General features: G+C 39.0%; 1 protein-coding gene across 3 annotated transcripts; it reads right to left on the reverse strand.

The window, feature by feature from the left end:
* Nucleotides 1-285: 285 nt before the first annotated feature.
* Nucleotides 286-11,111, reverse strand: LOC106154194 (E3 ubiquitin-protein ligase NRDP1). Of its 3 annotated transcripts, none has more exons than XM_086995864.1 (7): nt 10,834-11,111; nt 9,795-9,982; nt 3,135-3,277; nt 2,557-2,821; nt 1,926-2,039; nt 1,292-1,417; nt 286-783 (listed from the first exon to the last, which is right to left on the reverse strand). In XM_086995864.1, exons 2-7 carry the CDS (start codon nt 9,943-9,945, stop codon nt 716-718), a joined length of 867 nt encoding a protein of 288 aa, XP_086851990.1. In that variant the 5' UTR covers nt 9,946-9,982; nt 10,834-11,111; the 3' UTR covers nt 286-715. The 3 variants fall into 3 exon arrangements, with proteins under 3 accessions (XP_086851990.1, XP_013383919.2, XP_086851991.1); XM_013528465.2 differs by having other exon boundaries at nt 9,795-9,950; nt 10,834-11,108; XM_086995865.1 differs by lacking the exons at nt 9,795-9,982; nt 10,834-11,111 and adding an exon at nt 3,485-3,773.
* Nucleotides 11,112-17,165: the final 6,054 nt, after the last annotated feature.

The raw sequence follows: 17,165 nt of genomic DNA on the forward strand, positions 1-17,165 counted from the left end.
TAAAAAAGGCTTTTCGTTTTTATGACCAGCCAACTACGAAGTACTCTGTGTGCTTTCCATAGTTTTATAGTTTCTCATAGTCCTTTATACGGTAGCTTTGATATTTATATCAAAAGAGAGTCTTTTATCAACTGTCTTGCAGCTTTACCATCTATTGCTTGAAAATGATCTAGATTTAGAGGTGATTATCCAGCCTCTAAGCAACCATCGATAAACGACGCTTGTAAAGGTTATATATCTTTTTAATGTTTAACATCCAAGTTAAAAGAAAAAAGCAAGATAAAATTATAATCCTTATATGCAGTTGTTACATGTATTTCTCAGCGGTAGGTGTAATTTCAGAGTTCTTGGCAATCGTTTTTGTATTCATGATACACAAGGATTCGGTCTATTTCATCAATCATTTGAATAACATTTCTAAATATTAAAATTTCGATATTAAAAAATAATGATTATAAATTCTTGATCACAAATGTCCACAATTTTCACTGACTGGAGTTGTCTCTTGGCAGTAAAATGTAAATTACCGAGGCACATTTCCATTGCAGTTAGGACGTCTTATCTTAGTGCCATAATTTGATCTCAACATATAACATGTGATGACGTTTTCTCAACACCGCCACCTTCTGGTGCGGAAGAGTTAGCCACTCCCCCTCCAAACTGACATCTCTCATCAGTGCTGTCATTGGATAACCTGTAAGAATTCCACGCCTCTTCAATCACCAGTGATCACCTCACCATTTCGTCTCTCCTTGGAACGCCTCAGTCGGCCACGCCCTTTAGCTGAAACAAAAAGACAAAATTATATTTTTATTTTCTAATGTAGACGATTATGCTAAATTGCGCAACAAGATTAAACCAACTTCTTTGTAATGTGTCTGGTAAACTAAGCAATTTCCTGTAATTTATAAATAAAGAAACAACAATGATAAAGAAATAAATATAGTATAAGGTAGAATTTCATCGTATGCGTAGTACATCCGCATTGTAAACTAGACCGCATTCAGGACAGATGATACGCGGACTCCACGCGCACCATTAAACGGATTAAATCTCAACTCCGAGGTTTTTAAACATAGCAATTAAAATTGCTATGTCCCTGAAGCTACGGCAAGTGTTAAAGGGGAGAGAGCATCAGGGTATTAGCGGCATCGGCCATATTTTGTCGGCGGATCAGTTAGTCCGCAGATCATCTTTTTCTGAATGCGCTCATACTAAAATAAAAAAATCTCTCCACTCTACCGGGCTCAACTAACGCAATCTTTGTCCCGGCGTAATACCAAAAACTGACCTGCTGCGAAAGTGATGTTCATAGCGGTATGCAGTGGCGCGATCCTGGGTAACTTGATCGTCTGCGCATGCTCAGTAATGTCGTCCTCCTGATCACAAACTTGCAAGAGATTTCTACTGGGCTGTTCTGTATTTAAAAAAGTAAGAAATGCAATAGAAATTTACAGCTCTGAAGGAAAAAAGAAACATTCCTAGTATAGTGTTTTATGTGGACGACAGATCCGGATAAATTTTGGCATGCATTTATTTAGATGTTTGTCAATATTGAAAGGAATACAACGGTCCAGGATTTTACAAGAAAACATGGATGCCTAAGTCATCAGTCACGTGAAAGCGGTGTGTACTGGATAGCGTCAGACTCGAGACAATGACACCGGTTCTAGTTTGAAGACCAAAATCTCTCTGTAAATGTCAAATGGTTTTATATCCATGATAACATTGTTTATGCTTCATAAGTATACCAGGCCCGTAGCCAGCAATTTCAAATGGGGGGTGGGGGTCTTTTTCTGAAAAATTGGACTTTTCACCATGAAACCTTCGTGTACTTATATACATTTTACCCAGAGGGAGCCTTTTTCCTGCAGAAAAATAAAGGGGGGGGGGTCTTTCGAGCCCGAATCCCCTGGCATACTAACCTGTTCTGAGTAGATGAGACGCAGAGCAACCTCTTGTACTTTGTCGATTTGCTGAACATGCTCGTATCTCTTTGTTTTTCGCCTCACGTCCTAGTCTTATTTGGAAACTTAGCTCTAAAAAAAAAAAAAACAATTACGACTTCTGTTACTGGTTTGCTGGAATGCAAAAACTTCATAATCACTTCATAATCATAATTCAAAATCTTCATAATCTCTATGCTGGTGACTCAAACGTTTAAGCTTATGATGACTCTGTTTGCTGTGTCATGTTTCTTTTAAATGTTGTTTTATAAGTTTTATAAGATCGTTCATAATGATTTCAAACAAATGGCTTACAAAAAGGCTACTTTTTTCTTCTTCACTAGAAACCTCTTGTGAGGTGATAGCGAAGCGTAAATTTCATTGCACTCAATATTGAAATATGAAATTATTCAAATTACAAAATGCAATTATCAAGTTGTACATATATCTAAAATCTGGTTCGGAAATGAATCGTAACAAATCCTGGAACGTTCAGTTGTCTGCATTGTGACATTTCTGATCCTGGCATTTCTCGAAAAAGGATGAAAAACCTCAAGCAGGCTCAAATATTTTGTGTGGAAAACTTTGAAAATATATTTAATGCAACCACCTTCTAATTTCTTATTTATTGCAGCGGCATCTGCAAGGTACTGCGTTCGCATATTGTCCATCTCTTCTCGAAGTGCCCGAATGCAACTGTGTTCTTTCTTGTCCACGTGCGCCATCTTCAGTCCACAGCCTTGACCACACGAGACGATACGGTACTTGCACGTGACAGCGTGGGCGCGCTGCTGATGACGGAGGAAGGTGTCTGTGCATTCTTTGTTTTGACAATTTACTTTGGTAAAAGGACACACAGCCAAATGGCTACTGCGCTGTAAGAGAAAGGGGATGTTCAAAATAAAATGTAGTTGAATCAAAATATTTTTCTATTTCTTTTGATTAAATTACTTAGTAAATGCATTACTAGAAAACACACAACTTAAGGCGTCGATTATAAAAAATTCAGATTTCTTTTCTAGAGACAATTAATGCACTGTATCGGTTTCATGTAATTTATTGGCGTCGATTATTAAAATGCAAGTTTACTTTCTAGAGACAATAAATATACTTTATTTGTTTCTTCAATTCCACACTCTACCGAGAGAGAGAGAGAGAGAGAGAGAGAGAGAGAGAGAAGAGAGAAACCTGTGGGATCCTCATGACAGCTGTGCATCCAGAATCATAGTTATCGCAACTGAGTGTCACGTGATCCAGCTTGTCTCTTGCCTCCGAACTCATCTGGCGGAGATTGCCGAGTTCTGCCGAGCTGCGACACACAGGGCATCTGTCTGAAAAATATAGGGCAATAAAAATAACGCAAGAAAACAACCGTGTTTATATCGTTTCTAGCAAAAGTCAGAATTTCAAAAAAAAAAAAATAAATAAATAAATAAATAAATAAATAAATGCATGACTACACCCCTCTCTCGTTCACCCCCTCTCTGACCTCTCTCTCTCTCTCTGCAAGCACAATCAACGCTCAACGTGTCTTCTACCTGAATTAAGGCCTGGCCTGTGAACAAGTAAGAACTGATGGGAACTTAATTTCATACAGTCACACCTCCATTCCCAATGATGTGGGCAACTTCACATGACCTCCCTGTTAACAACCATCAGTCTGCCCTCCCCCCTGCGTCATCCTGACGCCGCCACAAAAAAATCAGAAGAAAATACGAAAAGAAAAAACACCTCACGTGGCCTAGAAGTCAGTGTTATTTAAGAGGCACATAATTTGTTTATCTGACATCAATAAATGATGATCTGACTCCTTTTTCATTCTTTTTAGCACGCTTGGTTACGCAATGGCTCCATTTGTCAAATTATGTTTGCCAGCATTACAATGCTAAAATATGTAGGCATTTATTAAAAATAGCGTTAACAATAGTATTACACCTGAAAATGTTGGTGATTGATAGAGCCTACGATCTACTTACGTAAATGCGGAGAGTTGTGCAACCTGCAATTCTTTCACACGTACGCCCCCAATCCTAACATTCCTGACGATGTCAACTGCTATACCCTTACATAACCTTTCTCGGGCTCTGTCGTAACGTTAACTGGGGACGGTTACTCCTCAATAATTGACACGTGCACCGCACATGCTTTAAGACCCCCCCCCCCCAATAAATAAAATAAATAAATAAATAAATTAATAATAGATAATAATAACAAAATAAAAAACACACCGCCCTTCCTATAAAAAAGATAAGACTCACTCACTCACTCAGCATGTCAAGAAATGTACGAAGAAGGAGGGGTGGATTGCTTGGATTTGTTTTGTTTTACTTTTTGGGAGAGGGGAACAACAATTAGGGGGGTACGCAGCTGAGGGGGGGGGGCACTTGCCCACTTTGCCTCCCCGACTGGGGGCTCACACTCCTCCGTCGAGTCATGTATTTCGTTTCTTTGCAATTAATATTTCTGATATAATGTTATGTAACTCGCCCCCCCCCCCCCCCATAATTGTTCTCTAAATATCCCCGTTATATAGCATATAACGTTGAATGAATACAGCGGACTCTGTGGTAAGAAAGTTTCCCCTCAAACCCGTCTCCCAACCCAACACCGGCTTAAGGACCTGACGTACTGACTCACGCTCGTAATATCAACATAACATTGCCTTAACGCAACTGCCAGGTAATTTATTGCCCCCCCCCCTCCCCTGGTCACTGGTCCCTCCCCCCCCCCCCCCCCACCTCTACAGCCACAGTCCTCCCTTGACCAGTCAGACGGAACGCTGACCCACCGCCCTCTTTGATCTAAATGACACGCGATTGACCCCTTCTCCACCACCGTGAAGATACCGAGATGGCCATAAAAAGATTTATAGTGAACAGTTTTTTCGCTTTAAGTGAACGCTTTAAGCGCCTCTTAACCCCCGCTAAAAGACCAAGGTGTCAGCCGTGGCGGTGATTACTACGCCCGTCATTCTGGTGATATATCGGAGGCGAAATGCGATACCGCGACAACACAATCGTGCATCGGGCTGGGATTTCTTCTTGCAATTTTACATAAAGGAGACGCGACGGTTTTGGCGTTAATGCGGCTATTTTATCCGCCAGAGCCGACTCGAGTCGTAATTTTGGTTAATTTTGTCTCTGAGCCGGGCTAATACTGCCTGTATGTGACACAGAGGACGTAGGTGACTGCTTGCTGTTGGAAAACTGCGCGATCTACAGCCTGTAATTTACTGGTTCAGCAATTGTTGGTTCATGTAACCGAAGCTGTTGGAATGTTGGTAGAACACAGTGGAATGTTAGCTTCACAATGTTAGCTGTCACTGTCAGGACAGACAATGGTGTGACAACTGCAATATTACAGTGCCACGTCGAGCAGCCGATATCAGTAGTCATCTCAGCTTCTAACAGTCGCGGTGAGAAAGCAGCACTACATACAATGTTACAGTGCATTGGAAATATTGATGCGGACTCGGCCTTGGGTTGGAATATTTAGTGAAATAACAAAGAGACCAAACTTCAGATTGACAACACCAACGACAAAAACCAACAAGAAATCATGGTCCCCACAGCTACTTCGGACAGGGAAAGGAACAAAGATCGTGTAACAGCGATCTAGGAGTATCAGAAACAATCCTTGTTCTGTAATCAACAACGTTATACGCTGTAAGGATTAAAAACTAGCGAGTGCTGATAACAGGTAATGCCATCAGTGTTTACAGCGTTCAACAACAACAACAACGGTAATCAATGGTTCTATATTATCTACAAATACTCGCAGTAACGACTGAAAAGAAGGCCGCAGGAATATTAATTCTTTCTTCGGTCGATGATAATAACAGAAGGATATACTATTAGTGGCAACTCGAAAAACAGCAACGACACACTGTTCCATTAAATAATCAACCAGAAAAATTATTTAAGAAGCTTGTATAAAGCGCGCCACAAAAGATCGAAAAAGAGTACCAAAAACAGCACTCATTAGCAGTACAATGACAATATCGTCATTACAGCAGCAATAATAATTGCAGTTGTCAGTGGTGCGACTAAAGAGTTGTAACAATAGCGACAACAGTGTCAACTGATGACAACGTCATTGTGACACCACAACAACAAACGTTAAGTTACAGTGACAAATACAGCTTACATAAGCGGTAGGAATAGATTCGAAGTACATATAACAAGACCAGAGCGGTAAGTTATACAGTGTTTTACTAAGATTAGCCTAGTGTTTTAAACTTTGAATAAATAAAGAACAAATTATAAGACAAAACTAAAGGCCTAAATAGAGCAATTGACAAATTATTGTTGCCTTGATACAGTAAAGAAGTTATTTGCAAAAGAAATTGTTCAGGGACAGACAGACAGACGAACAGACAGACTGATAGACAGAAGACATCATACCATAATACAACCCTTAGGGCGTAAAAAATTGTATTTTTTGTGTTGAAATTTCAAAAAATCACAATTGTTATTTGTTCATAAAAGTGCAATGTCGTTTACTATGAAACGCACGCCTTACAAAGCACTGGGGGCACAGAGCTGTCCAATACAATGTTCACGTTGTTGCAGTGTGTATCAGATACAATGATTAACAGCCAGGGGTCTTCTTTGAGCCCCGTATATGATAACGTTGACGATGGCCGATTGTTCCTATGATATGCTTTGCGATCCCAGGGTATTTACTACTAGGGTTTTTATCTTTGGAGAGAGAGAGAGAGAGAGAGAGAGAGAGAGGAGTCGGGAGTCCTTTGCTTGGCACCGTACATCACTCGTAATATTATATTTAGGTGAAAAAGAACTGTTTACACGCAAAGGGAATTCCCGTTAAATAAGAAAATAATAATAATAATAGCGTATTGAACTATAAATGCTATATTTTCAAATGTGTGTTTTATAATGTATAAATAGTACACAAAGATGTTAAATGCAACAATAATGAGATAACATGCCTCAGTTTTTATGTGTGTACATTCTAAACTAAAAACTAAGACTGTCCTAAGTTAGAACTGTTGTGAATACACCGTCAGTCTATTCATACGATGAGATACCACTGCAGTCAAAGTTAATAGAGTTTAACGTTGTCAACAAAAAAAACGGTCTTAATAAATTGATAAATAATTAAATATGAAGAAATTAAGTTTTCTTATTCGTAAATCGATGCCCACAGAAATTCGTTGCCCAAAACGCTTTTATATCGCTTTTATATCATAGAATATCACGTCTCACAAAAAATATTAATAATGAATTAATAAATAATGACATGTGAAATAAAATAAGTTTTGCTATTTGTCAACCGACGCAGCCAGAAATCCCTTGTCAAAAACGTTTTTATATCATCTTTTGTTTTGTCCTTTTTTCTCTCTTTCTTTACCTCTTTCTGCTATATGAAGGGGGCGGGCACAGTGGGACTATTAGACTTGTGTACTTTAGGAAAACCTAATAATAAGAAATTAAAAAATTATACCCAATGGGGGGTCGCTATAATTCTATATCTGACAGGGCAACACAAGGGCCTGTATCCCTTGTGAAGTCGATTTCTATCTTACAATAGCGTTATTGTGTCATTGATACGAATGTATTTTATTCATTTCAAAGTTTTCTTCGTTGATAGATATGGAGGCGGGATCGAGGACGCTTTCTGCGGCAACAATGACAATTTATCAATAAAAGGCTAGAATGCCATGGCGCTTCATAAAGAAAAAAAGTCAGAATAGTAAAAAGAACATGGTACTTCACAACCATGGCAACAACTTCACAACCATGGCAGGTGCCATGGCATAAAAAAGAAAAAGAAAAAGCAAAAAAATAGGTGTTACCAAATCCTAAAAATGATAGATGTCTTTTTTTCTGACATCGTACTAGTTATTTTAGACTGCGTTTAGCGCTGTCGGTTTTGTATTGTAGATTGTTGGGGTTTTTATAGGTGTGTTATCATAATACGCGTTTGTCTAGACAGAGATGAACTGTTAAGTCATTGGGTGTCTCGGTTAGGTCAGTTAATTTCTTGACGTTGCGTTATCAAAAAATTGCAGAGCTGTGAATCATTTTCGTTGGGGCGTGAGAGCAACTGCGTGCACGTTATTCTCCCCTCGCTCTCGCTCTCTCTTTTCTCTCTCTCTCTCTCTCTCTCTCTCTCGATCCCTCCCTCTCCCTCTCCTCTCTCTCTCTCTCTCTCTCTCCCTGTCTCCGTCTCTCCCTCTCTCCCTCTCTCTCTATGGCTGACACCACAAATTCTGAACTACCTGATAGCGTTGTCATTTCAGGCCCGTAGCCAGGGGTGTACCTGGGGTTCGAAAGAGCCCCCCCCCCCCCTTTTTTTGCCGGGAAAAGGCCCCTTCTGTGTAGAACTTGATCTAGATACACGAAGGTTTCGCGGCAAAAGGTCCACTTTTTCAGAAAAAAACTTTTGAAATTGCTGGCTACGGGCCTGCATTTTGATTGCGTCATCTGGACAAGAAGCTGCGTTAATTTAGACCGATTTCATCTTGTGCCGATTTGGACTGTTACCAGCTTCATTAAGCAGCCCCTGGAACCGCTCCTGTACTTAATGCGAAATTCCTTAAAGTAAAACAGATCTCCTGATAAATTTAGAAATGATTTACAGGGCAGATATCTTATATGGCTTGTTACGTTTGTAATACATTTTAAATTATTGGGTTGAATTGTCAAGTGTGTGACCCGTCACTCCTTTCAGCGTGGCAGGTGCATTTTTGACGCCACGATGTTCGCATGGTGGACTTATATTCCGTGAAGTTAACAGGAATATTGCATGCTTGCACGTACATAACACCCGAACCGGTACAGGTCTTAATCGGGTAGGACCGGGATCAGGAATAAGAGAATGAACAGAAAATAGTTTTTGGATCCCACCCCCCAACAACACCCAATCCCCGTTTTTGGAATTCAGAATATATCAGGCACAAACTAACAATTGCACACACTATATATATATATATTTGCCGTAAAAGTACAAAAGCACACATATCTAAATGATAGGTGTAGTTTGATACTGATAGCCAAGATCTTATTTACGATCATCTCTGCTCGATTGCGACTGTCGAAATTCCTTCGAACAGTGACGCATTGAGGTGGGCATTTCACCCGTCCCTGATCACTGGTGAAAGGAATGCTTGTTACAGCGCACGGGACTCGGTTGGTTTTTGAGGTTACATGTCAAGATCGTGTGGACTTAAGTGCATTCAGGTTCTACGTGGAGAGATGCGTTTTCATAAATGATAAATGGGCAAGGGAAGAGTGAACTTTTTTATGCTTTAATTGGTATTTAGTGTTGCCCTCTCTCTCTCTCTCTCTCACTCACACACACACACACACACACACACACACACACACACACCAACAAGATATGTAAATAATTCTAAACAAATTACGTTGTGTCAGGCGGTGAAACGCAAGCACTTTACCATTGCTATATAAATGCGATAGCGCAGACAGTCGCAACTGGATCTCCCGAAGAAAATTTTCACCCAGAATTTAGCAATAATCAGTGTAAACAATCCTCACCTCCTTAGTCATAAACGTACACGGGCAAAAGTGTGGGATACAGAGGCCTAAGGGGCCTACCTCCCTTTTCAACCACCTCAAGAACAGGGAACAAGAGAGCCCTGTTTACTTCTTTCATTTAAGTTTAGGCCAACAGACTGCCTAGATTAGCCGAGGCCCCTGTCAACCAATCTCAAACATATAATCATTACTGATTTTTTTTCCAATCTATTCCAGAAAAGTTTACTTGTAAACTGACTTGTATATTATTGTCATATTATTATTGGTATTACACTTGAAGTATTTTTCCGATAAAAGAATTAAAGAAAGAGTGAAGACGACTTACTGTTAGTTTTCAGCCATGTTTCGCAACACTCAGCACAAAAGGCGTGGTCGCAGTGAGGTAAAACCCGGGGGTCTTGGAGGACATCTTGGCAGATGACACAAATACATCCATCCGGGACCTCGTCCAGAAATAACTCCAGTGGTATCCCCATGGCAACTGTAACGATAGTAACGCGCTCACCATGACAACTGCAATGCCGATGGAATAAAAATCTATGTATAGTTATAGAATACAAATAATGAACCTTGATATAAAGATGTGTTCTTTTCTAAATCATGAAAAACTTTAAGTTAGAACTTCATTAAAGTATATTAAAATAAATCAACCTTGATACGTCAAAAATGTTCCTTTATCACATACGTATACACCATCAAAAGAGAACATTTCGATCTATAAACTTTTTTCAAGCTCTTAATTCAAGTGAAATTCAGCAGTCTCCATTACCGATTACCTTTTACCGTATGGAACAACTTGCTGATTGAAACGAAAATGTAGAAATTTCCGGGAAACTTAAATGCTGTAATATTAATCTCTACCGCTCAGCACGCAAATTAAAGAAACGCACACGTGCCAGTTCGATTAAACATACATTTGTGACTAAAACTACATTTGGTTTAAAAATAAAAAATTATATAGTTGAAAACATAACGGAGAAAAGATCTAATGATTTGGTAGCCCAGTTTGTCTCTCAATATGAATACAGACTCGTGAACATAATAATAATTATAATAATAGTCTAATAGTTTCTCATACAAAGGAGGGTACATCCTATTTGAAAACCGCGGATGTGACCACCATTATCTAGAGCTAAAACAATATTATTTTTCCACGTATTGAAGACAATTTACACCATAAATCACGGACGCTGACATAACTCTTAAAACAGCGTCTTCACCCTCTCGAGCGCGAGCCATCTCATCGTCTGCTGAACCGCTAATAGCCCATTAACTTCCCTGGCTTGATTAATCCCAAGAAATTAAAGGAACCGATAGCAATCCGAACAATTAAAGGAACATTTTCTGAATCAACAAACACTCACCTTGTCTTCGGCGTCCGTGAGATCAGAGACCGAACTAGAAACGGGATCTGATTTAACCGTTTCCGCGCACAGGATCTTCTGCGAAAACGAACGCTTTTGGGCCTCTTAACTCAGTGTAAGATTCGTTGTAGAGTTACTTCAGTAGTTGGTGCTGTCAATGTGGTGAGAATTCAGAAATACGTGCGTTCTAGGACTTAAGTGAAGATATCGCTCCAAAAATGCGGGTGGTCCAAACACAAAACTAACACCTTTTCGGAGACAGTTGTAGATAACTGTGTCAAATAAACCAATACCCTGATTTTCCAGCTTAATTCCCGGCTGACTCTAGCATGGATCACGTATACGTGGAATATATGCCACACAGCAATCACCGTGCGATACTCGGGGTGTTTGTCGGCGGTGGATTTGGCAGAATATTTAGCGATAAAAAAGTCACAGTTTCAGCGATTGTTCTGCGTATTATCTGTGATTAAAGATGGTAATCCGGTGTGTGTGGCAGCCGGCAGGTACACCAACTCAACAACTAACTAGATATGTCTGTGATTTATCATTTCCTCGTGGATATCGTTATGATTTTAATAAATCTACCATAAAACTATATATGCCGTGACTGAATAGAATTATAGCATATGATTTGATCAAATAGGCTAATAATTTTGTGCGAATTGAAGAACATCCGATAGAAATTTGTGTGTAAAACGTGATTTTTGGGGAGGAAACATGGCTTGCACTATACACGCGCACTCACACATACGCACTCACAAACACAAACACGCGCGCGCACACACATACACACACCGCACACATACTCAGAGACAGACGCTTTGGTTTGAAAGGCAACTTAAAGGTAAATGAAAGAACAACGAATTTTGTTCAAACAAATATTGTAGTATCTTTACATTGACAAACTAGTGTTTATTTGAGATTTTATAAAAGTGAATGTCTCTTAAAATGATTGTTTTTCGGAGCACTGATTGCTCTTGAATATGTTTAAAACACCTGGTCTTGCTATAACTGCAATGAGCTCCAAAAGCCACATTGTCACATTTGTCACATCTGCACCATACTTTTTTATACATGATACAATATTTCTGTCAATGATATAAAATAGAACGCTATTAAAATACATCAGATTCATGAACTATGTTACTTTATCTGCAGGACTGTCTAGTGAAATTGGTCTTAAAATCGATATTTTATGAGGACCTCGCTGAGTTTGAATCTACAGAAAGACGCTCGGAGAAGGGAACCCCTAGAAAACTCCGCAGCTATATTTTCGCACCAAATTTCCTGAAAAGTCCCCGTATCACAGTAAAACTGTGGTTATTTATGAAGCAGTCTGAAGAGGCTCCATGTATTACTTACCGGATATATTTAAGTTAGACACTCGACACGGCAATTGAAATTTAAATTCATTCCCACCTTAATGACAAGACAATCATCGAAATTTAAGCAGGTGTGCAATCAATGCTTATATGCTACATAAATAGCCTAGTTTTAAGTTTATTAGACCAATTATACGGGATAACGGACCACCGTACAGCTTCACAGCTGAGCGTCACCTATAAGTATTTTAATGAAATAACTTTTAACACAGAATATATTTTTCAAAACACATTAAGACGCTTTGTTGAGAAAGAAAGAAAAAAGGAATGAAAGAAAAAAGAAAGAAAGAAAGAAAGAAAGACAGGGAAATTCACTACACCATTTATTCGCTCACTGTCAGGGCATTTCGATTTAAAAGATGGTGGCACATCAGTGTTACATTTGGCAGATGTAACGGACTGCTAGAGAAATGAAATAATATGATCAGAAACTGAATAGTCTACATTGTGACAGTGGCAGCAAAGTCATTTCCATTTTAAAAACATAGAGAATCCATTGTGAATGTTGGCAGTCGTTACGAAATTGATTTTCGGGCATCAGGAGATGTCAAATACCTATGGGAAATACCGACACCAATCAACAATAACACTTCACGATTCATCATTATGATATAAAAGACACTGACTTTTGGCCATTAATTTTGGCAGCTTCATAATGTCGCAACAAATTGATTTTTTATGCTAAAAATCCCAGAGAAAAGCAATTTTGGTCTTTAAGAACGATAAGAACAGTTACTCTTTCGGTTCAATATCTGATCTTGGAGGGACAGGGGACCACGTGCCTCCCCCCCCCCCCCCCCCCCTCCAAGCTTTGGAGATACTCCCTTCCTGCTACCGGAACGCAGTATAGCAATCGAAACGTGACAAAACCAAGGAATTTCTTCATCGGTGTGCGATGTGCTTATCACACCTTAATTGTCCTTGTCTGTTATTTTGTACTATCTATCGGTGGACACCCCCTCCCCCCGCCCACCCTTTAGGAAATCTAGGGGCGCACAGTTAAGTCCTGTCTTTTCTGCAGGCAAGAGTCACTGGACAATATCTGTTCCTATCTTGGGGCCACATGGTGCAGTTTCAGCCGAAGAAGCCACGAAGGTATGGCCCGGTTTCTAATCAATGCGAAGATCGTTAATTATACTCGAAGCATCCACGTCGACCTCTTTGATCAAACTTAACTGCAAATTACCCTCCGAGTTACGTAACCATTGTCCATCCGATCTGACTTGCCCAAGTGACTGGACCAACATGGTCAATTACTGGACCCGCCCGCCGTTTACCTCTGTCCCTTTGATGTTGCCGCTGTCAGGTACGCCATCCATCAACTAGTTGTTTAAGACCGTCGGGTTATTAAGTACTTTTCCTATCTTTATTCGTTCATCGGTTTTTAATTGACATCCGTTATTTTGTCTTCAGATTAGATGAACCCGTTTGCTTCCTCCCTCCGTGGTGATATCTATTGAGAAACGTGATGTTTTGATTCCTGATAAACATCTTCGCCATCATCTTCATCGTTATCTTTTCTGATTTCTTTTGTTGTGTTGGCCGTCTCAGCCAAATCAGCCAAATCACTTCTGACTCCGTTTTTCTCTCTCTCCACCCCCTCCCCTCTTTCATTCTCCATCTCTCTCTCTCTCTTTCTCTCTCTCTCTCTCTCTCTCTCTCAACACCAACTAAAACCAAACATGTGCGTCAGGTAAAGAAAACCAAAGAGTGAAACATTTGTTACTCCTTTCCATTTTTCAAAGTGAAAATAATTATATTTGCCCAGTCGTTATTACACTGGCCTTATAAATAGTAGGAATGGGGTAAGAAAATTATTGAAATTACGCAGTGGTAGAAAATAACATCTAATGAATGAAGATTATTATAAGAAAGATAAATAAAGCTACAGTAAGCGAACGTGTGGGCAACCCAGTATTTTTAGTATTTTAAGTAGTTTTCGTGTTTTGTCCCCCAGTTTTCAAAATATTTAATCAAGATTACAATAAGAACATTCCAAGCTAAGATACGCCGTGGTATCTTGTAGGAGGTAAAGCAATGTTGGAGTTGAACAGAGCCCGCAAGTTTCACGTTCTGTTTATGTTGTGCAAGACGAACTGAAAGGAATATTCTGTCTGTACGTATTTCTATTTCTATACATTTGTGTGTGGGATGCCGAACTTCGTTTGTTTTATTGTATAACACGTGCAGGGTTCGTATTAATGTTTTTATACAAGTCAACGGTGATGAATGTGTTAACGTTAGCGAGCATTACGGAGTGGTTACTTCAAGAGCCCTCTCAAGACGATTTTCTTTTCTTTTCTTTTTTTTTCTTTTTTCAAGAATTTTCAGAAAAAGGTTGGCTAAGGAGACAAAGTTCTACTACAAACTGTGAGGTGATAAAATAAAGACAATAAAGATGACATTTTTGGTTAGTCTTTGGCCGATTTAAGAATTGGAATAAATAAACAAAAGATGTTTGGTCCGAACTTTCTTTTATTTTAACTTGAGTGTTTGCGTACATTTGTCATCCCGTTTAAGGCCGTCGTAACATTTCTTTTCACAATTCGTCATCGGTAAAACTCATTTTTCAAATATTGATCTTCTTTTATAAATAAATATACTATTCATTTCGTCAAAATCTTTAATTTGAAGTTTATCTGCGCAGTGTGCATTTAAAAAAATACCTATGGTTTTTCGTATGAACATTCTTGTTATCTATTTTTACAACAAATGATTAACATACTTCAATATTTTCAAAACAATTCAAGATTTATACATTTGCCATCCATTGGGTAATCCTTTTAAATAACCTAAAACAAATCAGATCAATAACAGATAAGACAATTAATTCAAAATATAAACAATATTACTTCTTAAGATCTCATTAAAAATTTTGCACTTAAGAAGAATGTAACTTTATCAACATATTATGCATCAGTGATCGCAATTTACCGGAAAGATATCATTTGCTTGAACAAACATGGAAGGAGTCTAAAATGGCAATGCAGTGGTGGAAGTTTATTTATTGTTAAGCCTTAGGCATTCGTTAATACGCGGCGCATGGACCTATAAGTCACTTACAAGACGTGTCATTGTTTGCTTTACAAATACAAATAGTCAGTAATATTGTAGCTGTGGAAACTTTGTAATTCAAATCATGAAAGTACAGCAGTTTAAGCAGAAACAAGGAAAACTGCGTTTTGAATAAGATAACTTTTATCTTATCTCTGCAAGTGCGTTCCTCGATTGTTAACATTTACTTGCTTGGAAGTAACCAGAAATCCTGCAGAAATTAAAGCACTTAGCACTTAGCTGTTATTTGGGGACGTTCATCAACGTTTCCTAAAGCGAGAAAAAATTGCTTCCGCTTTCCTATCTTTGAGATCGATTAAGCTAATGAATTTTGGAATAATACAAAACATGTTTAACATTTACATAACAAGGCTAGCCGCTAATTACAATCAAGATGGAAGACCGCTCTATCTGACAGGGATGTTATTTCAGCAGTGCGGGGGTGTTACTTCAAATTATTTATCAATCACTTCGCAAAGATGGCGACGAAGATATGTTATTGCTCAATCAGATAATCTTGTGATAGGTCGGGGGGGGGGGGGGGGGGGAGGAGGAGGGGCGTAATTGGAAGTTTATTAGTCTGACTGCCCGTGTCTTGGCTGTCAGCCCGGCTGACAACACTGCAAAAGACCTAAGGTCAAGAGTAAAATGCTTAGAAATTATCCTTGATTGCTAGCCTCTACCAGGGCGACAGTTTGATTTTTCGCAAGATATTCACATATACATATATGTCTTTAGAATAAAAGGCAATCATTAGGTACTCTGCTTTTTGAAAATTTGCCTATAATGTCTGCCACCTTGGTAAAGGGTACTTGATTACCCTCTTATACCAGGGGTTTCTGAGAAAATATTCCAAATTAAAGAATGAGCGATACAATAATTTTGCAGCAGAAGACAAGCGTACCCTGTGGGTGGTCAGAGAGTAGCCCTTGGTGTGGTTCACTAATTTATTGTATGCTATAATACAGACGAGAGAGTGAGGGGAGAGAGATGTTTTTGTCCTGTTTCTTTCTGTATATGATTTGACTTAAAAAGAAAAGTGTTAGAGAGAAAGAGAGAGGATGAAAGCGAGAGAATGGGGAATTTACGATCTATTTAACATCTCTGAGTGGTACACTGAAAATAATGTTTTTACTAAGTGACTCTCTTGCAATATGTAAAAATCTGATAAGTTAGGCGATGGTGCAAATGGCAAATCAGAACAAAAATGTTATTTAGGATTACAATATAACTAACCAACTGTTTTTTTTTTTTTTTTTTTTCACTGTCAAGTGAATGCGAGCAGCACCCTTTGTAAACACCAAAGATCGCAATGTATAGTGAATGAAAAGAGTTTAACATGATTCTCTTTCTCTCTTTCTCTCTCTTTTCAATCACCTGCCTGAGGGGAATTCTTACACAGCCATCAATTAACTCCACCACCGAAGGCGCTACATTCTCCACACAAACTGTCAAAATAGCCACAAAGTTTAATTTACTTCGCATTCTTTCTCCGTCCTTAAAGCGGGTAATTATGACGTAACCTCGCTGCAATCGGCCAGGTATCAGTTACGTGACCCCCCGCTAACGTGAGAAAACCTGTGTTAACGTATGAGCTTTTCACACCTGTATCTCGTCCTATCTGAGCTTTCCATCGTACCTGGCGGTCATCCTCGTTACCTCGGACAAAGACTGCCCGCGTTGAGGGTGTCCAAAGATGAGTCTTGGACACGCCCCTTGTTAAGACCCTTAATGAGGATTTGGTGGTCAGAGTACTCGGTTCTTTTAAATGTCCAAGCTGACTACCTCATCTTTAACTGCTCTTTCTTTCTAGCATAATCTTCAAAGGTCCAATAACTGGTCATACTTCTAAGGATTATAAATTATTTAAACATTAAAGATTGTAGCGTGTTT

Source organism: Lingula anatina, chromosome 9, assembly GCF_051362555.1.
Source record: "Lingula anatina isolate TDL-2025a chromosome 9, LinAna3.0, whole genome shotgun sequence".
NCBI classification, from domain to species: Eukaryota; Metazoa; Brachiopoda; class Lingulata; order Lingulida; family Lingulidae; genus Lingula; species Lingula anatina.